Source organism: Alosa sapidissima, chromosome 12 (assembly GCF_018492685.1).
Source record: "Alosa sapidissima isolate fAloSap1 chromosome 12, fAloSap1.pri, whole genome shotgun sequence".
Taxonomy (NCBI): Eukaryota; Metazoa; Chordata; class Actinopteri; order Clupeiformes; family Clupeidae; genus Alosa; species Alosa sapidissima.
In genome coordinates this window covers 2,995,237-3,021,111 of record NC_055968.1, presented here as the reverse complement: position 1 = coordinate 3,021,111, position 25,875 = coordinate 2,995,237, and the positions used below count along the sequence as shown (strand labels likewise).

The 25,875-nt window shown below is 41.1% G+C and overlaps 2 protein-coding genes across 4 annotated transcripts in view; one reads left to right on the top strand and one right to left on the bottom strand.

Annotated features, from left to right (window-relative positions):
- Positions 1-221: 221 nt before the first annotated feature.
- tm2d1 (TM2 domain containing 1) lies at positions 222-25,712 on the bottom strand. Its single transcript, XM_042056234.1, has 7 exons — positions 25,579-25,712; positions 22,842-22,915; positions 19,958-20,066; positions 19,673-19,764; positions 11,529-11,602; positions 1,759-1,879; positions 222-1,003 (listed from the first exon to the last, which is right to left on the bottom strand). Exons 1-6 carry the CDS (start codon positions 25,710-25,712, stop codon positions 1,769-1,771), a joined length of 594 nt encoding a protein of 197 aa, XP_041912168.1. The 3' UTR covers positions 222-1,003; positions 1,759-1,768.
- Positions 25,604-25,875, top strand: part of patj (PATJ crumbs cell polarity complex component) — a 79,194-nt gene continuing 78,922 nt past the window's right edge. For all 3 annotated transcript variants that reach the window (XM_042056144.1, XM_042056141.1, XM_042056140.1), the window contains exon 1: positions 25,604-25,725. In XM_042056144.1, coding sequence (XP_041912078.1) covers positions 25,711-25,725 — 15 coding nt within the window. In that variant the 5' untranslated portion in view covers positions 25,604-25,710. The remainder of the gene's footprint in view (positions 25,726-25,875) is intronic.

The window sequence follows — 25,875 nt, the reverse complement described above, 5'->3', positions numbered from 1 at the left end:
TACTGTGTGCTGAGTGTGTTTCACTAATTCACCGATTGAGATAAATGCAGAGACCAAATTTCCCTCACTGGATCAAAAGAGTATATATACTTATATTTTAGAACTAAAGCTCCATTCTTTAACATAGAGTTATCTATACTGATATATGTATTAGATGTAAAATATTTGTTAGATAAAGTAATGTTATGCTTAAGAAATGGACTAAATAAAAAAATATTGTGTGAGTGTGACATATAAAACAATCCAACAATTTATTTACGACTTGCAAAAGGCTGCACAGTAGCCTCTCAGCCATACAATCCACACACAGTCAACAGGCAGCAAGTTAATCATGTCATCTTAATGTCTTACGAGAACTGTGAACATAGTTCAAAGAAAACTATGTCTGACCGGCGGTGATATAATTTAGTCCATCAGGATTCATGTGTGAAAGCAGTATTAGTGTCTGTACAAAGTAGTCCATGTCAGGTGAACAACAACATAATGAGCTATGTATATTTTATGATTATGATGACCAGATGAAATAATTGAACTAGGCTATAAACTGTTGATACTAATAACTTGGTTCAAGGTTTTTCAAGGTCACACTTACACATCAGCCTGAACTATATAGCAGGAGCAAATACTTCAGTACTATATGAATCACTGGTAAAAAAAAAAAAAAAAAATCAGAGTTCAGGAATACAAATGAATGGGGATGAATGAAGTGAAGTGAATGAGGTTGGAATTAAAGAGACATAAAAGTGACCATCGACAGCTCTCAAGCCAGTCCAGACAGTCATTCTATTATTCAGAATATATACAACACAGTATTTACATAGATTCCAGACCCAGTCTATTTGTAAGAGTAGCGCTGCATCTTAAGAAATCCACTGCCCAGTCTATCACCACTGCCCTTCAATGTGAGTTCTCATCAAAGATGTCTCCAGAAAAACAAGTCTGGAGGTATTCCTAGGAAAACCAGTCTCCCGATCAGCCTATGGATCAGTGAACATTCCTCCACCTGGAATGAAAAGAACATGTTTGTACAAAATTATTTTCTACCAAATACAAAAAAGTGCTGGAACACCAGTTTGCAGAACTGAACCCCCCCCCCCCCCCCCCCCCCCTCACACACACACAACTCTACTATCTGATCTCGGCTAGGAAGGGAAGACCAAGAGAGCAAAAGTGGAGGGCAGTGGACATGTTAGGCACCCACAGGCCCTACTAAGTGCAGCCTCACGACTCTTCTCATGAAAGTCAAAGGCCTGTGTTTGCTCCACTGCCTGACATTTAACCACTGACTAAATGAGGTAGATGCTGGGGCAGAGAAGAGCTGGGGGACAGTAAAGGTGACACATGAAGAACAGGAGGGGGCAAAATGCTTATCAAGGTAAAGATGATTATAAGGGTCAAATGGGAGCAGAAACAAAGTGCAAATGAGGAGAAGAAAGGATAAAGGAAAGTTCAAATATGTATGGTACACAAGTTAAAGGTGCCTTTGGCATAACCATTTTTACAAAACCCAGCTATTCATTTCAAAATGAATGCAACCATGGTTACATGCTATGATAGGGAATGGTTGCCCAGTCTGAAGACATTTACAGCAATTGTAGACAGCCCTACCTAAGGCTTACAAGGACTTTTCTGATCACATCAGCTGATGGATCTGCAACTTCCACTGGAAACTTTCCATTAGAGTTTTGCATGCATACATATACAGTATGTTGTTGTCAGATAAAGACTACTGCACTGGAATCGTTTGACATTACTCACATGTTTCTTTTCATAAGGAGAGCTGTGTTCTTCTATAGGTCTCATTTGTGATGGAGAGATGAACCAGCCGAGCTCCATAGTAATCCACAATGTAGTCTGATCCATCAGATGGCCCTACAATCTGAGAATACACAAATCTGTGTTACTTTAACCAACAAGAACGGCATACATCACATGTTGCATGCAAATTCCATGCAAAAAAAAAAAATGCAGTCAGCGATTGTGCATGACGTTGCATATTTGTTGCATATGTTTATATTTAAATTTCTTAGCAGACGCTTTTGTCCAAAACACATACATTATATTTTAATCAAGGACCAAACAAAATACACCAGAGAGGTAGCTCCCCCAGTGTTTCCCATACATTGACTAATCTGTGGCGGGGCGCCACGAAATAAAAATCGGCCGCCACAGATTAATATTCTATGTTTAATTTAATTTAAATATAAGGTAAAATCCTTGCATTGCCATTGAGCTGCGCTTTTTACGCACGCAGCCTTTCCTTGCCCCGCCCCGCTCTCTCTAGTAGCCTGCTGCCACTCCTCTGCATGTGCATTTAACAAAATATTCACGATTGTTGAAGGATTGTTGTTGCCACATAGAAGCATTGCATAGAAGACGTCTGGCTAAATTGCTATTAAATCCGCTTAGCATCGTGACAAATTTGTTCAAAACTGCTGCATTGAAGTGAACTCTGCATTGAAGAGACTAAACTAAGTTAAGTTATGAAATCAAGCAGTATCTCAAAGCTAACGTTAGAATACTGTTTGGATGTCGAATTTAGCATGCTTAGCCTACTTACTGCTGCTTGTCAATTTCGTTGAAGGGCTCATTTTATTGACTCTGACACTGAATGTTTGCAAAATCCCGATGTAAATGGAAAAGCGTTTTCCAAAATTCAAAAGAGCTTGTCACAAGGAGAAGTACGAACCTTTATTTTAACTATGTAGAAAACGTTATGAATTCCACACATCAGCAGCCTTTCAACTGTGTTACAATTGCAAGGGTTCCCTCAAACGTCTTAAAGTGACAGGCACTCAATTTGACCTATACACTACCAAGACGATCTTAATACAACCCCCCCACCCCCCCCGTTGTCCAAGTCAGCTGCCAATTCTGTGGGAAACACTGTCCCCCCTCCCCCCAGAGAAACTCCACAGTGTTTCATTTTTGTTAGGGGTTGCATTTTTGACAGGCTGCCCCCAATTGCAAAATTGACCGAACGCAGATGAGCCAATGGCAGTCCAGTAGCTGCGCGCAAGCAGACATACTCCGTCAACTTCACCTTATGGCTGCATAGAAATGCATTTTATAGTGATTTGAGTTGAAAAGGACGGCCAAACGACATGTGTGGGATTAACGCAACACCGATACACATAATGATGCCTTTCAATCTTAAGTTTTCTGTAATTATGTTAAATTAGATTAAATTCTCTCCTCCCAGCTCTCCACTAATTTAAGCAAACCATAACGAAACAGTGCTCCACCACATCTGTGGATTAAGCCACACAGTCAACTCTGTGTAAGTAAGATAAACAAGGATGTTAATTGTTCTCAGCATTGCCAGCATTGTGTATAATATGATTGACACTTGGAGGAGACTAGATAACTAACATTAGCATAGTTAGCTAACGGCTGCTAACGTGCTAGCATCGTCACGTCAGAAAAGTATGGGGCTGTGCACAGTAGTGTAACATTTATTCGCAATAAATTAAGTCAGTGGTCCCCAATCGGCCCGGCAATATATTGCAGTAGCCAATGATTAAATGTAATGGAATATTCAACTAAGGTAGACTGTTGTTGTTCACAGCACTAAGCTATTTATGGTTACTGATACACTCAGAGTCTCTGGCCCTCTCTTAGAGCCAGGCATAGTGAGCTGGCCCTCGGAAGAAAAGGTTTGGGGAGCACTGAATTAAGTTGAAGTGGCTCTGCAATTGTAAAGGATGCCAGCTAGCTTAGCTGTGCTTGTGGAACGTTGGTAAACCTCACTCCCCGACGCCTCAAGAGTGCTGCTGGCATGCGAGCCAGTAGCCTGGGCTATTGGCTCAATTGTTAGCGCGCTCGCCTCCCGATCCGAGGTGCTGCTGTTCGCTGGTTCGAGTCCGGGCGTGTGCAGGGCTGAATTGCGCAGGTTCAACACAACGCAGGTTACACAATGTAGGCTATGTTTCTGTTTTTTTGCAGTACCATGTTCCTTACATGACAAGGCCCAGTGTCCTTGTAACATGCATGCAGGTCTATCCAGCACAGCTAAGATCAGTGAATCACACTCTCCTCCCGTCTAAGTTTGTCACTCAACAAAGCTAGATCGAATTCAGGAATACAAATGAATGGGGATGAATGAAGTGATGCAAGGTCGGAATTAAAGAGACATAAAAGTGTGACCATCGACAGCTCTCAAGCCAGTCCAGATAGTCATTCTATGTATGACCGCTGACTGCATCTTTAATGGCATTACAAAATTGGTCTCCACTGTTAGACAGACTTGACAAATTCAATCTAGATGTAGATATTTTTTGTCCACCATTATCAGTAAAAAAAAAAAACACACCAGTACACTATATGTGCATGCACAGCTAACTGGGACTGATGCTCATGACCAGTATTATTATCTCATCTCATTGAGATGGGGTGTGGGAACTAGACATTAATTTTCTCGTATTTGAAACATGGTTTACGAATGCCCAGAGCCGTTTATTGGGTGCTACGAATGTCTATCAAATGCGTCTGTATGTAGCTCATAACGGCTTCGGTGTGTCGTCATCGTCTTGCTGCCCTCCCTCCGTTTTGTGATTGGTTCCTTCGTTGAGGTGAAAACGAAGTCCATAGAATCCAGGCTGCCTAGCAGTACTATAGACCCTGCAATACTATCAGCGTGAAATTGCGCGCGTAAGGCAGCATGGGAAAACCCAGACTAATTTGCCATTGGAAAAGGGCAGAACATTCCTGAAATGACACATTGATTAAATTAAAACATTTATAAAAGCAAGTCTGCAATTCTGATATTTGAGCAGCCAATAGTTGCACCCATGCCTTCTGTTTTTCTAAAGCAACGTGTTAGTAAAACATCAAATCAATGCATATACGTCAATGGCCCAAAGTCGCCTTTCCAGACCGTCCTGCAGAGGAAATTAAAATTTGCTAACAGGTTTATCTGGGTTTACCTAGACCAATTCCAGTCCATTCTCATCTCCTTCCTGTTCCTTCTTTCTTTGGTTTATTATGAACGCTGCACAGCGAAGCGGCAGTCATATAGGTTTAATCAGAGTTTTTTTTCCCTTCCAGATTTTTGTATTTTTTTATTCAGTAATTTTGTGTCAACAATTCCCGGGATACTGAAAGACCGGGGTGCACGGAACTTGGTGGGCATGTAGCCCCACAAGGATGACAAAGACCCATTGTTTTTCATTTTGATCAGTCACCCCCCCCCTGCCAGACTGGACCCCCCCGATAGGAAGGTTGGGGGGACACAGATTTTTACACACACAAACTCACAAGCGAAAAACTCACACACAGATTTGTATTTTTAAAGGCCAGTTATTTCATGGATCCAGGATACTATGCATCCTGATAAAGTTCCCTTGGCCTTTGGAATTAAAATAGCCCAACATAATCACATATCCTTCACCATACCTAGAGATTGGCATGGGCTACTTTCCATAAGATCATCTCTCAATGCAAATCAAACCAGCTATTAGGCTAACTGAAATAAAACCATGCCAATCGTCCTGGATCCATGAAATAACTGGCCTTTAAAAATAAAAATCTGCCTGCCTCTATGGGAATTTAACATAGGGGTGTGTTTACTTATGCCCCTGTATTTTAAGGAAGAACATTTATTTATTTACGATACAATATTCATTCACAACAAAGAAAATTGGTGTCCTTAAAGGACTTTTCCTCATTTTCTTTTAATTAAGGCATTAAGATAAATTTCCAAAAGATTATTTTTTTTATTCCTCTTTTTAGTCAATTTTAGCATGGGTTCACATACTTTTTCTTGCCACTGTACATACACAAAAGTTGCAAGAGTAGGAGATGGAGACAAATTGGCGTGATTTATTTTTGAGGAGAGAATGTGCAGGACTGAGCGGCGGTTACATTTTGTACCGCTTTGCGGTACATCTAAGTATAAGTATAAGTACACTCTTTTGATCCCGTGAGGGAAATTTGGTGTCTGCATTTATCCCAATCCGTGAATTAGTGAAACACACTCAGCCACAGTGAGGTGAAGCACACACTAATCTCGGCGCAGTGAGCTGCCTGCAACAACAGCGGCGCTCGGGGAGCAGTGAGGGGTTAGGTGCCTTGCTCAAGGGCACTTCAGCCATGCCTACTGGTCGGGGTTCAAACCGACAACCCTCCGGTTACAAGTCCGAAGCACTAACCAGTAGCACTAACCAGTAGGCCACGGTTGCCCCATCATCTAGTTAGTGGTGTGGTGATTGGAGTGAAGTTATCTGCATCTGGGTGGGCTAACCCAGAGCCTTGAGAGAAGTGAGACTGCTTGCGTTGAAGTGGTGTATGGGAGGTATTTTTTGTGCTGCATTCACATCAGTCTGTCTATGATTTGCACCAGTGTTTTCGAAGTTGTGTATCTTATAAGCGAATATTGATATTTTGCATGTGAATATTTTTCCATGGTCGCATACTGTCAATTGTACTCGCAAATTCAAGTTAAAATAATAAAGCTTATCTAAAAAATTGGAATTTGGCGTGAATTGGGATGACATTTTGGCATATGCTTATGGTGGGCATTGGTTTACATGACACTGGAATGACTTATGTTTATCCTGGGCAATGTTGTGTACCATGCCTACCATTCAAATTGTTTAGATTAATTTGATAAAATAACAACAACAAAAACACCATATGGGATAAAATGCAGGGAAAATGAATAAAGGCTAGTCTGGATATGGTTTAGGTATACAAACTAAAACTTCAAGTCATTAACTCATCTGACCCATTTGTTAACTTCATTTTATGTTGTCCCATTACATTTCCAATACATTGTTTCAAAAGCACAAAAATATCCTGAAGGCTGGGGAGGTTGAGTATTTTCAACTACATGGTAGATGCTGACATTCAACCTATACATGAGCAGCCCTGCTTTTCTCCAAGTGGGTGGTTACGGTGGTCAGAGATAGACTTTGTGTGTGTGTGTGTGTGTGTGTGTGTGTGTGTGTGAGAGAGAGATAAAAGACATCTGAAACTCTGAACACACCACACCACCATGAAGGAGGCTGAGGTGAAGTGTATGAAAAAAGAGCTGCCAGTGAAACAGTCAGTGGAGTGATTCTGGATTAGTCAAGATTAGCACTCAACTGGCTAGAGACCAACACAAGCCATCTCTTCCTGCTCTGATAATACGGCAGGATGAGGGCCACTGTGGACATTTATCTTGCTCCTTAGCTCCTTATCTACTCTGGATTGTCCAGCTAGGGGAATGAGTGCATGTGTTTGTTGTGGTGCTGGGAGTGGGTTAGTTAGTTACAAAAGAAGCGAGTCCAATACAGCCCCTCTTCAGGAAAATCTGTTACACTCTAAAATATTCTCCTGATTTCCTCTCCTACAATCTCCCATTCTCTTCTTTTTAGTATAGTTCAAATGGAAGGAAATACATGGAGACTGGTGTCTCTGTGAGTAGAAATAATAACATTCTGTCCCAGGTGTTTATTTAGGTGTACTCCAAGGCAGGGTAACTACACTTAAAGTAAGCGAGTACCAGAGCAAAAATATGGTCTCCTAGAGGGAGCAATATGCTAGCCTAATACATACTATCAAAACTCTCATTCAATGAATCTGAGCAGCTTAGAACTAGTGTAAGTGTTGGCTCTTTGTGCCAGTGGCACCGTTTACAAGGAATAACTCTCTCAAAGCCCATAATAAGACATCAAAAGAAGAATAAGCTGCAGCTCTTCACACTCTTAATCAAAATAAATGAACGAAGAGGAATGCTTCATTTTTGCGTACTCTGGCTGACAGCCCTGCATATGCATCAGTTCTAGGCTCAATTTCATTTCCAGGGAAAAGTTTTTGTGTTTGCCTATGTTAAAGCAGGGTCTATAGAATTATGATATATGCTACAAAGAAAACAAACAAATTAAACACCTATCACTGAGCAGCTCAAAATATTTTGCTAGGTACATTTGACCTTGGAAAGGTCTGCACTCCCTGAGAACATCATGTCTAACCATCAGCGACACATGGGAAATATAATGCTAACTGAAATAACTTGTGAACAACCAATAACTTTCTGAGACAACATTAAACTATTTAGGCTGAGGTAAATTCACAATCGCACAAATGCAGATTCTTTCTGTTTCGTAAAGGAACTCCAAATGGCCAGCTGCAGGAACATGAATTTGCGAGTAACACTTGTTAAGCTCACCTCAGCAAGTCTTTCATTTAACAATGTTAAAGGAATTATCCGGAGTAAAATGCACTTTAGATCAATTTAAGGATGATTGAGAGCACATACGTTGAGTTGACATCAAAATCATGTCATTCGGATGTGTTTTGAGAAAGTTCAATTTTACCGTTTTTAGTCAAAACTCGTTAGCCTGGAAGTGACCCGGGCATGTCCTTTCGCTGCTACAAAACGCTATTTTTATACCTCTTCTACAGTTCCAAACAACATTACACTTACGTGGTAGTGAGTAGAGGGTCCCTAAAGCCAAACCGAAGTATCCCGAGGTCTTTATGTGGTCGGATAGAGAGTCCAGAATGAATTTCATCAATTTCAGAATGAATTTCATCAGCTGTTTACAGTTGATTCCATTGTTGCGAAGCCTGCCTCCTGGCTCAACCATCGTCCTACTATCGTTGTTATAGTTACCATTCATAAGCATTGATATGGAACGGCGATTAAACTTTTTTTTACCAGATCTACTTCATAGGTGTAGTATATCACTTTTTAAACGACACCCTTTTCAACCTAGACCATGGTATAACGATAGTCTCACTCCAGACTATAAGAAATTGAGCCGCCCCCCCCCCCCCCCCCCCCCCGAAAAAAAAACTCTTCGGATCTACACGATTCATGTGAATTACATATTTTGATTCAAAATGGCAAATTTCGCCAAAAAGCGACAAGCTTGCAGGTATGTAAAATAGGGCTGTGCAATTAATTGAATTTCAATTTCGGCTCCAAAAGATCACAAAAATATTATAATCGACAAAAAATTATTATTTTGCCACATTCCGTTAAGAAATAGTGTTTTAGATACAATTTCAACAGATTCACGCTGCTTCTTTAAGCCCCACACTCGACACGCCCCTCCCCTCAGTTTTGGGGTGTGTGTGTGTCTGCCATGTCCATCAACCATGCAAATAAGTTTGTTGTTATCACGGTCAATCGAGGCGACCAAACTACTCAGAGAATTTATGGCAAGATGGCTAATCTAACGTTAGAACGCACCTATTTTTTTTTAATCAGCACGTTACAGCTTGTCTTTTACCTTCTACTAGTGCAAGAGGATAACATTAGGCAAATGCTACCGTTAGATCATTAACACTGATTGTTTGCTCCTTCAGTCCCTCCCAATGGATTATAAAAAATATTTTCCAAGACCCAGAGGATAAGCGCCTCTCGGTTAGCCTACATTTAAAGTTGCAAACTTTCTGGGGAACTAAACACTCCGACCAGCGAGACTAACTCATATATTAGCTTGTGAGGAGGTGATCTCCCCCCTCCTCACTGCCACGCTGTGAACTCTTGATAGAGTAGCGTTTCGCGAGGTTACTCGCAGCAGGTGCCTTTGTTACGTTGCGCAAGCAAAACGCAACACGGATTTCATATTCATATTTACTCACACTCGCATACACTTACACACATACACGTACGAAACACACCAGGACTTTGATGGACAATGTAATGCTTGTGGACACTGTTTGTATGTTTGTTGGGAACTTGGGCAACATGCCAGGACTGGGGAAAAGTTTGTGGGCTTGTGGGGGGAAGCGGGGAAATGTTTGTCTGGGCGGCGCCATTGCAACAGCCTCGCATCTTGGCGTTTTCACGCACAGAGCTCCGCGACAGTAAAACTCACTCATTTATCATTTCTCCCTTCTGCCACAAAGTAATTTACACACCATCTTTGACACATAGTGAGGGCCCCACTACCATGTCTCATTTTCCACACATGTTCCACCGTTAATTTCCCCATAGCCGCGAACACAAGCCTACCCAACTTACCTGTCTGCCGCTTCCAGCTCAACTGCCCATGCGAAGCGCGGTCGCTGGGAGAGGAGGGGTTTTCTCTCCAGCCTCGGAGCTGTGCATTTAGCCATTATATGAATGTTTATTTCCTTTTTGTTATTTTGTTATGAATGTATATTGGTGGTGGATAATCGCGATTATGTTTATTTTGATTTAGAGGGATTTATTGTTTGTGTAAATACTTCTGTGTGATATACTTACCTGTACGGGGGAAATGGGGTGAGCCACTTGGCTCTGATTGGTGTCAATCAAAAAGGGAGGGGTTTCCTTGTTAAAGGGAGCCTCATTTCTGTTCGGGAGAGCGATGGGGTAAGAGCTAAATGCTGGTATGCTGTAAGTACAATGTTATGCTGATTTTTGACTGGCCAAAGGCTATTGTTGTTTCTGCTTGTGCAAAACCGGAAGCTACAAGCTAATAGCTAATAGCCCAGTATTTTTGTTGGACATCTACTTAATTTGCATCTTTGGGTTTTTTTGGATTATCTTGGAATGTTCAACTAATTTTGGGACTACAGTTGGCATTTCACCCCAGGTGGGTATTCATGGAACTGCACCTTTTTAAGAATAAATCATAGCCTATTGTTGTACATCTTGCCTCGTGAGCCTCCTTCCACCTCTAAGTGTCCAGCCTGGCCTCACCCGCACCCAGGGTACCGCTAGTCCGTTCACATAGCTATACAGCTATCAAGCAGTGCTACTTTGGCAGGTGAAGCAGAGAGCCAAGAAAAGATAACTAATGAAAAGATGTAGGAGAGGAGAAAGAGAAAAGCTCCTATGTTACACAGGAGACACACTGTAAAATTACTCTTATGTAAGATCAATACTTTCTAAGATACAACCAGTTTTACAGGGGGAGGGGGGTGTCAATTTTGTTCGGCCTCTTTTTTTTGTCAAAGTTCACAAGCCCACAGTGCAAGAACTAAACCATGTAGGAGGCTCAAATTTTGTACACCTGGTAATTTTTTCAGAATTTTTTGAGACCTAAGTGCGTGGGCCCTGGTTGAATTGACGTGGAATGACCCTGCTGTAGAGAGCAGGGAGAGAGGAAGAGAGAGGGCGGCAGCAGCAGCAGATGCCCATGTAGGCACCCCCTGTTAGAGCTGTCTTTTGGGCACTTGTCCCTTTTCCCCAGCCCACCCTGTACTTGGCAGAGATGTCAGCAAGCCTACACATGACAGAAGTAGTAGTAGAATGAAGTAGTATTCTAAAGAAAAGGGCATTTTTATCCGATCATCAGCGAACATATCATTGGATTTAATCCAAAATGCCTGAAAATGCCACACACCACAGTATGTAGGCCTCATTACAATGTAATGCATCTGCTGTTTGTGCTGTTATGAATGAGTAGAATTTAAGGCTTATTTTATTTAACTTCACTTGGATTCCTTATTTTCCTTATTCAATTATTAGTGATATTTTTTCTGGAGTCGACCAGTCCTATGTACTAAGCAAGGAACAGAGAAAATCAAAGAAATAACACTATCCCTGTTGGCCTTGTTCTTTTTTTGAGTTCTTTTTCAGATCAGTAAGAGGCAGCATTACTCACTTGCATGGCAATTAGCATGAAATCCACCAAGCTGCCAATCCCACAGAAACCCACAGTGCAGAACTTCAGCAGGCCTGAGAAGACAAGAGTGGGAGTTAAGCAAAGGTATGGGGAAAGCCACAGCATTCTAGATCACAACTCACTCCCAGCGCCCTTTGGAGTTTATGTGCCATCGAAATGATTTTAGAAATGTTTTTTTTTTTTTTTTTTTTTAGATGAAATTAGATTAGATTCAACTTTATTGTCATTGTGCAGAGTACAAGTACAAAGTCAACGAAATGCAGTTTGAGTCTAACCAGAAGTGCAACAAAGCAGAAAAGTGCAATGTGATATACTGTACAAAGTATAGACAGGTGGTGCACAGGCAGGACAAGATATATAGTGCAGTGTAGACAGTAGTATGCAGTGGGTTTACAGAAGGTGGTTTATAATAATATAAATTAGATATAAATATGTGCAGTTAGAGGTCCGATAATATCGGCCCCCCGATATTATCGGCCCGATATTAGCATAAAATGTAATATCTGTTAATATCGTTATCGGATTTTTTTTGCCTTAAAACCGATAAAATAATGCTTGCGTTACACCTATTATACATTCTCTGGTTACACCCAAATAGTGCCTATGCGCTCCTGAAGCGTTTACCGGCGCACAGATGATGACCTCATCAAGCTGCGTCTTGAAGCATACAAACAAGCGTGGATGGTTGCAGTAACAAACTTGCTCGCTCTGTTTCAACATTATGTCTGTGGTTTGGAATTATTTTCAAGTGTCTCCTTCGGACGTTAAACTTGCGATTTGCAATGACTGCAAAGCGTCAGTTATGTGAGGCGGAACCAAGACTTCGTCCTTCAATACTTCCAATTTAATCTCCCACCTCAGGATGAATCATTCAGAGAGTTACGCGGCATTTGTGCAGCAAAGCAATAGGGAGGGAAAGTGAAAACCAGCGCCCCAAGTGGTTGCGTTCCTATTGAAGAGCAGCTCCAATGTTAAGTCCCATAGACCTATTTTTAAAAACATATTGTGAAGCCAAATCAGCAATGTTATCCACCAAAAATATTTTTCAGTGTCTATACAGTAATAATATTCTAACTGTGAAAATGTCAGACCCTATTTTGCCTTATTTAAGAAAATCGAAATTGCTCCTTTTGTTTCATAAACGAACTACAAAAGAAGTCACGTGACTTTACCCTTCAACGTTACTCACGGTAGCATGGTTTGTTTATTAGCCTGGTTAGCATTGACACTTAACACTTACAGCTAGCTCTTCGTGTGAGTAGAAGCACAACACCAGTTATCCTGACATAAAGGTTATCACCACGCGGTTTACATCACGTTCCGTTATTACAAAAACATGTTAAGCCAGTTAAGCAAATTGCCGTATTGATCAGTTAGAGATTAAGCGCCCAAACATGTGACGTCACATGCAGCTGTAGTTCCTAATCACCGTGTTACGACAAAAACTCAAAACAATTCAACTGATCCTAAAAATAAGGTATGACCACTTGAAGCAATAGAGGTGACCCCAGTGCCTAACATATGAAAGGCATTAAATTAAGATCCCAATGTGCACCGAGATATTTTTTTTTTCTAAAAAATAAATCCCATCCACTCCGCTAAACTCTAGGAACGCAACCACTAGATGGCGATGAGATTACTTTCCCTCCCTATGAGAAAAAGCAACAGGGACAGGCGGCGGCACTGAAAAAAAAGACTCCGTTGACGCTCAAAGAGTCCACCGAGAAAAAACAGAAATACGCCAAGGACCACCCCAGGGCAAAAGCCATCAATTGGAAAATCATCGAGTGTATTGCACTGGATAACCAGCCCTTTTCAATCGTGCAAGACGCCGGATTCCCCAATCTTGTGGAGTTCCTCGAGCCACGCTTTACCATGCCCAATCGCAAGTATTTTGGTTACCCGAGTTGTACAGTGTTGTTTACAGCCACGTCGAGAAGCTAATTGCTGATGCTGTATCCATTAGCTACACAACAGACATGTGGTCTTCAAGCCTGAAGTATTTTTTGTAGCTCAAACAAATGTTTTCAAAATTGTGCAGTATAGTTGCCACATTGTAATTGACTCATTTTTGTGCATTCATTCAATTAAGGTGATTGAGTTTTAGTTAAAAAAACAGTTCATGAAGCATCCTACAAATGCAGGCTCATTTAACACAGAAAAAAGAGTAGCCTGTCATACACTATGCCTGTTATTTTAGTTGGCTTTACATGCTGCTATGTTGCACATAGTTGTTCAGGTACAATGTTTTATCATTTGTGAAGAAGTCAAATTTGCCCTATTTGTTGTGGGCATTGTCAAGATTATCTCAGGGAGAGTGTAATCCAAACTGTTGTTTGAGACAATTAAAAAATAAATAAATAAATAAACATGGCACTTTTTCCCTAAATTAAGTTGAAGTATTTTTCTTATTTTGCACAGACAATGTTAACCTTTGGAAAGCCTTGTTGCATTCAAGAATGCATCCAGTGGGGCATCACAATAACATTAAGCATGTTGTGTTAATTCCACAACAGGAGATATGTGATGTTACCTAAATTAGTTTTGAGGAAAAACAACCCACATATCGACATCGGTATCGGCTGATATCGGAATCGAAAATTGAGAGTTGGACAATATCGGCATATCGGATATCGGCAAAAAAGCCAATATCGGACATCCCTATGTGCATTGTATTAGCAGTTACTTTATAAAAACAGAATAAATATGGATATTCAGTATAAACCATATAGACAGATATGTACAGTCAGGGCAGCGTTTGGGCATTGGGCAAAGGGGCTGCTGCCCCGGGCCCCGGCGCGGGACATTTAAAAAAGAAAACAAGTGTCTTATCGTCACCTGTCTTTGCCCGTATCAATGCATGCTATCACAGACAACAATGGCTTCGCATGAGACAATTAGGAAATATGAAAGCGGATCTCGAAAAAAGAGAGAGCTTCAGCCAGATGTTCTCAGTAAGGCGCGCCAAAACCATGGCCGTATGCACTGTGCGTATCAGCCAGGCTACTCAACAACGAGAGAGAATTTCCCCTGTGTGTGTGTGTGTGTATTCACACCAAATTGGCCTAGGCTACCATAACTTCTCAACTCTGCACAGTAGCCTATTCCATAAACTGCATGCCAGTAGGCTATTTACAATTTTCTGTAAAGTAAAGTTTGTAACGTTATCAAAATCAACTTAAACGCAGAACTATGCACGCGCGCAACTTTTGTTTGAGCAGGAGAGATACACAGGCATACTACAGAAGTTGTAGGCTAGCTTGTTGTTACTATCTATGCTGGTTATCAGCACAAAATGGTATAAGCTAATTCATTAACTCGAGACTCATCATGAATATAACACGTTTTTTTTAAACAACGAAAACAGAAAGGATGGACAGCAAAGCGAGAGGAGTTATTTCAAATGGGCAGCAAGCACAAGGTAGGTAAGATTATTGCTCGTCAAAACGTTAGGCTAGCAATTACCACTGTTTAAAGCGGCAAGCCATACGTGAACGTAGCCTTCGCTAGAACACAACTAGGTAACTATAGCCTTTATAGGGCTATACAAAGTTGTCCAAATAAATAGGTCGTTGTTAGGCGTTGTTGTTATAAAGATATTGCATGTGGATGTTATTAGCCTACTACAGTATGTAGGCTACTTTTTAACTGACCAATGCAGGAACCTTACCGGGACAAATATTATCAAAGCGTTGAAAGTTAGGTGTGTGTGTGCGTACCATCGCATTCATTTCTGCAGGCGCCCTGTCCACTTTTTTCAAAACGAGGATCAAAATAGTGATAAGTCCACGTCTAGGCATACTACCCCTGGCCCTGACAACGTTAACTGCGACACCCCCCTTGTTTGTATTTGATGTGGTTGGGCTGTGTATGTGTGTGCGCTAGACTGCGTGTTTCAATGTATTTGACGTCGTGGCTGGCTAGGGCTGCGTGTTACAGTGTATTACAGACAGCGTGTTACAATGCATCATGATGTGGCTGTGTGCGTGCGCGCCAAACTCTAGGCTACAATGTTTCATGAGTTCAGGAGTTGCACATTTTAGGCTGACCTGGGTACCACTGGCAGTTTTCAAGCCTTAGTTGAAGTAATTGATGGTAATAATGTCATATTGCATGGTTTTTTGTGTGCATTGCCCCATGTTTGTAGGCTACCTGTTTTTTGTATGTTGGTACAATTGTATGTTGTACGGTTCCACAATATAAATGCAAATTTCATTTTTACATTATGTCTGTCATAATTTAATTGCCTCTCTCAGTCTGTCTTATGTATATTGATAATAATAATAATAGTAATATATATTGAAAAAAAAAGGGGGGGGGGGGGGGCTCAGGAAGGCCTCTGCCCCGGGCCCCAGATGACCTTAACCTGGCCCTGTGTACAGTATGTCAGTATGTACAGCTATGTGCACCATTGCAGTGCAGATACTTTAGCATTATAAAAGTATTAAAATAAGTGTATGTGCAGGATGGATAGTATGAAGAGCAGTAGAATATGAGTGTGTTTATGTGTGTGCGTGAGTGTGCTTGTGTATTTATGTGTGTGTGTGTGTGCTTATATGTGTGTCTGCGCGCGTGTGTGTGTGTGTGTGTGTGTGTGCTTGTAGTGTCCTGGAAATCGTTAACAAAAAACTACTAAAGGGAAAAAAATAAGTCTAATGATTTTATGAGAAAAAGCGCTAGGTAAGTCTTTTTATACTTTTTTGATTTTTTGATCTTGACATAAGATGAATAACACTTGCTTAGATTTTGTTAGACAAGCAGTTTTTGCAGTGTGCTATTTGTTTATTAGTTCATGACTGAAGAGGACATATGCCTTTATGTAGTAAGGGGTGGGGGGCTTTTCATTTTAAATGGGCTATCGTGAGTTTTTTTATTCTAAAGTAACTGTGTAATAACTTAGGACCTGTATGAGCTTACAATGTTGTTTTTGCATGTTTTTTAAGATGTAGCTTACTTGATGTGAAAGAAAGGCAAATAAACGCTGAGAAAGCGCACTGTAGAGCCCTGTCATTGAACGGAATTTTGCGTAATCTCATCGGCTCTTCTGCTAGGTCTTCAGAGAGTGCTCTGATCAAACTATTTTGAGTGAATATCAGCTGATAATGATTGGCGGCCGATCGATCGGAACACCCGAATAGAGCTTCAGAGAAGCCCGGTAGAGCCGTAACGCCTGAGATAGAGCCATTACACTCTCAGAGACTATGCCTGTTCTGTCTACTTCACAGAATCTCTCTTTATCCAGCTAAGGATAGCACTAGTACTACAAGGAACCATAGTACTCACCCGAAGAGTGCTCTGTGAACTGGGCAATGAGCATTTGTTCAGTTAGCACTGCATAACTGAACTGGATAGTGACTAAAAGCGGCTTCACCATGTTTAGTTCTAACAGCAGGTTATTATTAACTATATTAGTAAGTATTTCTACTGAGAGCTGAGAGGTCTGGAAGGTGTACTGCTAAAGCATGTCTGCTAGGTAATTTGGTTATGTTCTATTTAGTGATTTGTAAACAGGCAGAAGCGCTTTAAAGCCAATTCTGTGACTTACTGGAAGCCAATGCAGGGACTTAAGTATTTGAGTAATGTGATCAGTTCTTTTAGCATTTAGAACCCTAGGCGCTGCATTTTGTATCATCTGAAGCTGTTTGATAGTCTTTTCAGGAAGGCCCGTGAAAAGGCCATTGCAGTAATCAAACCTACTGGAGATGAATGCATGAATAAGTTTCCTAAATCATGTTTTGACATTAGACCTCTAAGTTTGGCAATGTTTTTGAGGGGGTAAAAAGCCATGTGGCTGCTGAAATTTAGATCACTGTTGAGATATCCAATGTTGAGATTGTTGATGATCTTGTTGTTGATCTTGTCAATACATTGACAAAGAGATTCAAGGGGACCATAGTCAGTAGGCGACAGAGCTAAATAAAGTTGGGTATCATCGGCAGCTATGATAGGAAAACAAATAGTTTTTGTTGATTGGTCCAAGTGGGAGCATATAAAGGTTGACTTATGACCCCAAGATCTGGGGAAGACCACAGGTCAAGGATGTTGTTGTTGAGGTACAGTTTCAACAAAGGAACTTCTTGTAGATATCATTTGACCCAATTGATGACTATACCTGAAAATCTAACCCAGTGCTCTAGTCTGTGTAGTAATATGTTGGGATCAACAGTGTCTAAGGCTGCACTGCGGTCCAGTAACACCAGGACTGATGTTTTGCCTGCATCTGTATTGAGGTGTGTCATTTAAAGCCTTAATAAGAGCTGTTTCAGTGCTGCGATTTGCCCGAAAACCTGAAATCAATCAAAATACTCATTTGATGTTAGGTAGGTGGCTAGTTGATTAAAGACTATTTTTTCAATAATTTTGCCAATAAAATGTCGATTTAATATGGGCCTGTAGTTGTTTAACATGGTGGCATCCAAGTTATTTTTCTTGAGAAGGGGCTTTACAACAGCTTTTTTCAGGGACTTGTAAGGAAATGTTAGCCTAGATACCAGACTCTCTGACTTCTGGCCTAGATCCATTGGCAAACTTTTATTTCCTGGTTGGTGGACGGTTGTCTGAAGTTTGAAATCATTGGAGTTCAATCACTAACGTTTGGTAATGACGTACGTTAACCACGGGGGACACAACGATAATGATAGGCTTGCAACTTAAACGTAATCGCTCTCAGGAACGCCCTCTGTTCGCTGGTTGGTTTGGAGACAAGTTGCCGAAGTAAATGAAATAAACGAGAGCTGCAGAGTACTGTAGGGTGCAGAGTAATGTAAATGAGCGGAAGTGCGTAGACAGGCGGAGTCAAGCTAAGGAAATGTGCCAGACAGCAATGATACATCTACAATGTGAAGCATGTCTGCTGCTATGAGGTGAAGAACAGAAGTGGTAGGTAGAATGTCTAAGCCACATGTGTTCAGGTTCTGTACAGTTTTTTCAAGAGTTTTTTAGTTTATCAAACTAAACTCTGAGATCAAGTTAAGCTTTCCTTCCCTTGAAGCTAGAAGTTCCAGATGTTGAGTTAGTAATTGAAAAGATATGTTCAGTCTAATTTGATTAATTTTGCCTGGGAAAAAGTCATTGCATTTATTATATGGGTGGGTTGTAAACTTCTTGTCTTTCTTAGTGGATCTGAAGTTTGTATTTGCATTACCATTTATTTTCGGACTTCCTACATTCTCTTTTAAGGATTTTAACCGCTGGATTTTGTTTCCATGGTGCTTTCTGTTCTTAGTCCTTAGTCCTCTTAGTCCTTAACTGTCTTGAATATTAATGGAGCAATATCATTCATAATATTTGCGCATTGTTCAAAAGGGTTGTGCTTATGTTTCTTAAATCAGTCATGGGTGTGTTTTGGGCTGTACCATCCATTAAACCAATGAGAGTGACATCAGTCATTCCATTTAAGAGCAAGGAGCGCAACATCAAACAGCACATTGATATTTTAACAGTCAGTCATTTGAAGGAATCTGCTTGCCCGTCAGACTGTATGCAACACCAGGATTACACTAAAACTTGCTTTACTAAAACGTGTGTGTAACTAGCAGAGTATAGCCTATGCATCTGCACTCGCCTATTATTTGAACTCATCCAAATTGAAACTTACTTCACCGTGGTCTCATAGGCAACAAAAAACAGTTTTACACTTAGTTATTTACTTTCATTATTAACTGACAAGGGGTTACAATCGAAAAAATAGCCTTAAAAAGCAATAATTACCCCAATAATGATTTTTAGTGGGTTTAAAGATACCGATTTTTGGATCATGTGCCTGACCTTGGCGCCATGTTGAACCGGGTGTAAGATAAGGCCCACTATTATATAGCAGTTCCCACAGGAGCTGGGGTAATGAAATGGTTGCCACTTATCCTAATTTGGTTGCCGAGGGCAAGTAGGCAACCATTAATGTCAAGCCCTGTTTGACAAATTATACATACTGTAGTATAATTAATATGGTACCAAATGTTGTGTACAGTTTACCAATGAACCATGCACGTCTGACGTACTTTAAAAAAAAAAGCTGCAATCACCTTCTGCTGTGTTTTCTGAGCACACAGGTAAAACATTATCAAGCTCTTATCAGGTGTGTCCATTGTCTTCTTCATGAAAGTTCCAAGAATAAGTTGACTTACCTAAGGCTGGATACCCAAGGTAGAATCTATCTGCCCCAAGCCATCCAAGGAAGAGAGACAAAGCTACAGCAACTTTGTAAGAGTATCCTCTCCTGAGAAAGATGGCATATGAAAACGTATTGTACACATCATGCTTATCTTATATTTTTTATTCTAAACTTCTAAAACCCTGTATACTCATGCAAAACATGTATGCAACATGTCAGCTCACAATGAAGTAACAAAAAATGGATTGTGGATATTATGACAATTAATTCCCTGACATTACAGGGAAAATTAACTTACACATTCCTGCAGGGAATACTTCTGTTGAAACCAACTTCTTCTCCACTGAATTTAAACCTTGTCCCATTGGCTAGTTGGCAGGTGACATTTGGGGCTGGTTTACACTGCACTGTGAACAAGCGCAATCAGTTATATATGCGTCAGGTTGTAAATAACACGCAAGAAACAAACCAGACAAAATCTAGAACCATCCTACTTGTTAGTGGCACACAGTCTACGATGATATGGGGGTACATTAGTGCCTATGGCAGGGATTCTCAAAATGTTTGGTTCCAAGGACCCCTTTTGGGGGAGAAAATTTTCTGAGGACCCCCACATAATCATAACAATTAAGCATACCATTTCTCTAAAGCTGCAGCCAGGTTCACTATCCTGTGTTTTCTGGCAGGTGTGTAACTTGGTCGGTTTTGGATTTTGCCTCACTTGATGAGACGACGTGGACTTACTCAAACATTTCTCCATGTTCTTCAGCTAGCTGGCTAACAAATAAGCCAAGCTAATCAGCAGTAGAAAAGCTTTTTCATGAACTGAGTGAAGTGACTCAAGTTAAATGTTAATGTGTGTGGGAACGTCATTATTTAAAACTAATTATTTTTTGCGGACCCCTTGGCTATGGGTCGCAGACTCCACTTTGAGAACCACTGGCCTATGGCATTAGCAGCTTGCACATCTGGAAAGGCAAAATTAATGCTGAATGATGAATGCACATGCACATGCACACACATCCAGACAACATTTTTTTCAGGTAAAACTATGCTAAACTGCTCCTCAATAGCAATAGTAATGTTGAAATAGAGCTTGTAATATACAGGCATGAAACAGGACACCATGATTGTAGTTATGGCATCAAGTCAGGTTAATTTCTACAGCAATTTCCAAACAAAAAATCTAACCTGACCATAATTTTGTCTGAGTTGATTTCCAACAAGTCATGAATGCATATGAACACAATTCTCATGCAAGGTCAACAGGAAACTACATAGAGATACATATTGCAATTGTGATTTGATTTGTGATATAATTTTTAAAGGTCAAGGTTCAGTTCAATATTCCAATAGTCATCGAGTAAGCAAAACAGTCATATAAGTCAGTCAGTCAAACTTTATTAACACGTTCACAATAACTCTCAACATTGTTCAAATGTTAATGAGCGTACAGTAGGCTACTCACAATAACTCCCAACCTTGTTCAGTTGTAGCCTAACACCTAAAAAAAACACATCTCTAAATCAAACGTTAGCGTATTTACAATAACTCCCAACCTTGTTCAGTTGTCACGTAAAAAACACAGTCTGATACTGCTAAATCAAACGTTAGCGTATTCACACAATAACTCTCAAAATTATTCAGTTATAACACAAAAAATACAACACAATACACTCAGTTTTTCAGTTCATTCCTCATCCACAAATCCCTCAAATTCTTCATCTTCAGTGTCCGAGTTTAACAGTTGGGCGATTACGGCATCCAGCACGCCCGGATCCCTCTCGTCATTATCCGAGTCAGTGTCGCCGCTGTTACCTGGCAGTTCAGTGATGATTCCGGCCTTCGTGAAAGCTCGGACCACAGTTGAGACTGATACCTTAGCCCAGGCATCCACAATCCATTGGCAGATAGTGGCGTAAGTCGCCCGGCGCTGTCTCCCTGTCTTGGTGAATGTGTGTTCGCCTTCTGTCATCCACTGCTCCCATGAAGCTCGCAGTTGAGCTTTGAACAAACTGTTGACACCAATATCTAGCGGCTGGAGTTTAGTTAATCCACCCGGAATGACGGCAAGCACCGAATTAGTTTGCTTCACTTGGTTTTTGTACAGCATCGGTGAGATGGGCGCGCATGGAGTCGTAGATCAATAAGGACGGATAGTTGTGAAAAAAGCCATCTGGTCTCTTGACGTAAATTTCTCTCAACCATTCACTCATTTTTTTCCTCGTCCATCCAGCCCTTTGGGTTAGCTTTGATGATGACGCCGGCTGGAAACTTTTCTTTAGGCAAAGTCTTCCTCTTGAAAATGACCATGGGTGGAAGTTTCTGGCAATTAGCCTGGCAACTGAGAACTACAGTGAGGGATGACTTCTCGTTCCCTGTGGTGCGTATAGACACCGTTCTGGTCCCTGTTGTCTCCACAGTGCGGTTCACGGGGATATCAAAGGTGAGAGGAACCTCGTCCATGTTGGTGATGTGCTCTGGCTGGTTCTTCTTTTCAGTGATCTTGTTTTTGCAGTATGCGCGGAAAGTGGCCAGCTTTTCTTCGTAATCTTTTGGCAGTTGCTGCGAGACTGTAGTTCGTGTGCGGATGGAGAGATTACGTCTTTTCATAAAACGAAAGCACCAAGAAGGCCCGCCATGAAAGGCATCGATATTCATGTCCCGTGCTAACGCTGTTGCCTTCAGTCGAATAGAGACCGTAGAGACGCTTCTACCTGCTGCTCTCTGTTCAATAACCCACTGTTCAATTTTGACCTCTAACTGTGGCCATCTCGCTTTGTTCCCTCGGAAACTCTGTGTGGTCTTTTTTACTTGACGCAGCTCATCTTCTTGCTTCCTCCACTTTCGTACCATTGATTCATTAATGTTGAATTCTCTCGCAGCTGCTCTATTCCCATGTTCTACTGCGTGACTGATGGCCTTGAGTTTGAATTCTGCGTTGTAAGCGTGTCTCTTGACAGGTGCCATTTTGGGGTCTTTATACACACACTGTAATGTTATGGTGAAGCACGTGTATTAGGCCTACTCCGCGACGCCCCTGACTACGGTAGCCATAACAACCATAATTAATCCATATATAAGGCGCTCCGGATTATAAAGCGCACTGTTGTTTTTTGAGAAAATTAAAGGCCTTTAAGTGCGCCTTATAGTGCGGAAAATACAGTAATAATTTGACTCACCCCATGCAACTAAATCTTTGCAGGCTTCTGGTTCCTGTGTTGCATCATTTATTTCTGGGTCCAAACAAAGATACCTGATCCAAGTTAAGGTCATGTTCTTTAACATATAAATCACAGAATCAATTAATGGCATAAATATTGATTAATGTACCTGTAGCAAAGCGAGAGAGTAGTGACCCCCCCCATCTTGAACCTGGGTCTCCGGGGTACTAAACATGCAACTTGACGCATGCAACGGCAAAGAGCCAGACTCGTTAGTATGGCAGTCAGAGCGCATATTCAAATATTATATATGCATTACTTTCAGTGTTTTTCCCTTAAAGGAAACATTTTTTTAAACAGATCGGTTTCTCGTGCTGTTGCTATGGAAAAAAAAAGTTTGCTGAAGCCAACAGCTAGAGCAGACAGACAGGAACAGTGCTACACTTTGGGGGCATCTTTAAAATCACATCTTGTTCTATTCATACCAAGAGTGCTTGGGGACCTCGAGAAACTGAGATCTATGTGAAAAATAGCCGGAGTTCTCCTTTAATGTTAAAACGCCTATTATTAGTTGACGGTCAACGTCCACTGGACTTGGCCAAACAAGTTTCTTCTAGCGCCTGGTCAGAGAACACTCAGGGCTTAAAAGACTGGTATCAAAAAAGACATGTTGCTAACATTACCTGTTGTCCACCGAGTTTTTGCTGATCTACCATGCCAGTATCATTGGGGACCAAAACTAATCTGAGTAATTTTGAGTAAGACAGTAATATGCATTTACAATGAAATAACATATTGTGATAGGCTTGGAGGAGAGCTTGCTACTTCAACGTTGGAGCTTCCAGGCAGCTACAGTGCTACACTCTACTCGAGCTAGGTAAAACCAATTGTTTTAGTTTTTCCCCCCGTACCAACAGTACTCGGTGACCTCGAGAAGCGGAAATCTATGTGAAAAAAAAAAAAATCGCCAGATTTCTCCTTTAAGCTGATATGGCTCAAAATATCATTACACATTGGATACTGTGGAGAAGGTCCCTACAGACAGACTTTGTAAGTGTACTACAGAAAGGGTATAATACTTCAGTTTGTCTGCAGAGGTCCTCTCCATAGGAGTAGATGTGTAATGTTTTTTGAGCTTATGGCTTGTGATTTACTTTGATGTACTGAAGCTACCTACAAAAGTTATGCTATATGTTATTAAGTTGTAAATGCATACTGCAGTCTTACTCTAAACTGCACCGATCAACATAATTTTTACCCTCCAACTAAAGTTTACACTTGTAATTACAGTACCAGTAGGAGAAAAAACTGTACTGTTGTTGGTGTTATGCCTACTGTCTTCTACACCGTCTTGCATCACTCACCAACTGTCTTGTGCCACTTGCCTACCTTCCCACCTACAGTCTCCTATACTGTCCCCTGCCACTTACCTACTGTTTTGTGGCACTCGCCTACTTTACCGTGCCACTAACCAACTGTTCCATGGGTTAGAGCTAGGGTTAGTATAGTTGGCAACTGGTAAAAGACAACTGTGGCGGGACAGTAGGCAAGTGGCACGGGACATTGGTGGGGGACAGTAGGCAAGTGGCACAAGACAGTAAGTGAGCGTTGTAGGACAGTGAGTGCTGCAGGACAGTGACCCGGTGAGTGCCACAGGATAGTGATGCGGGACAGTTAGCAAGTGGCACAAAATAGTAAGTGACTGTGGCGTGGGCCTGTAGGCGAGTGGCACGGAACAGTGGTGCATGAGAGTAGGCGAGTGCCACAGGACAGTGGTGCATGAGAGTAGGCGAGTGCCACAGGACAGTAGGCAAGTGGAATGAGAGAGTGGGCAACTGCCACGTGACAATGTCGCAGGAAAGTGGCACGGGACAGTGATGAGGGACACGCATAGGCCAGAGTTGTCCTTTAATCAGCGTCTGAATAGAGGCATGCAGGAGTTCAAGGTTCTGCTAGGACCTGTCCTATCAGAAATCAACCGAGCTGCTGATCTGCTGGTTGGATTCCCAGCGGCGTCTGCCCAAAAAGATTGTCGACCAGATCTGTCCAGTGCTCTACAGACGACCCTAAATTACAAGAACAGATTCATTGCTTCTGTACCTCAAGAGAGTTACTGTAGATATATATATATATAGGATTACTATTGCCCCATGGCTACTGTTGACTATTTATGTCCTTGTGTTTATGGCTTTGTGTAGACATTTGTGCTAGAAATACATACATAAATATAATTTTATCTTAACGCTGAAAAACATTTGCCCTGTTCCGATTATTTATACAGTCGAAATGCTTTTTATGAGTCTGAACGGTTCAAATGTTGGTTCGCGAACGGGAAAGGATCCTGTTCTCAGTTGGTGGAAAAGATAATTTAGCCACGTTAATGGTGTCTTAAGTTATTTATACAGTCTACAGTGGAAACATGTTTAAATAAGGTTACATTATCACATCCACCATGAGTGTTACACATAAATTAGGCTAGCGTTACAGCAAACCGCACTTGAAAGCATCACAAAACCAGCTGTGTTCAGTGCAGTTCCCGATCACCCCACGACTGCAAATATAGATCTAGCATTATGTAAAAGTATCTTAGTACGTTAGTTATGTTACTTGGTAACGTTATAGTACACGTAACATTATAAGATTGTTGTGTTTACATAATGATCTACGAAGATGTTACTAGCTAGCTACTTCGTTAGCAACTGTTCACCAGGAAAGATGTTAGCCATAAACAAGAAAGTTGATTATTGAAGGATATTGTCCAAGATGTAGATTTTCGCAGCTGTCGAGGTCACTGATACGGCTTCCTTGTAAATTCCAGCATAGCGAGAGAGTAATTATCGTAAACAAAAACAAGGACTGTTCAGGCACCCTGACACACGGAGGAGCCATGATGGGAAGTAATGTTAGTGTTTTACATCACGTGACGAAAGACGCTCTTAAAGACGCACTGCAGAAAATTGAGGACAAATAAGTTTCTAATATTGTGTGAACCAAATGTATCCAACTCCACACCTTAAACACATTACGTTTGTTTTATATGTAACGTTAACGT

What these genes read in the sequence shown, in the direction of transcription:
- tm2d1 (XM_042056234.1), bottom strand. Translation starts at nt 25,712, where the DNA reads ATGGCTCCTCCGTGTGTCAGGGTGCCTGAACAGTCCTTGTTTTTGTTT. An exon ending in CCTTGGGTATCCAGCCTTAG is followed by an intron (nt 11,603 to 19,672) that starts GTAAGTCAACTT and finishes TTGTCTTCTCAG; the next exon opens with GCCTGCTGAAGTTCTGCACT. An exon ending in TCATGCTAATTGCCATGCAA is followed by an intron (nt 1,880 to 11,528) that starts GTGAGTAATGCT and finishes GTGTATTCTCAG; the next exon opens with ATTGTAGGGCCATCTGATGG.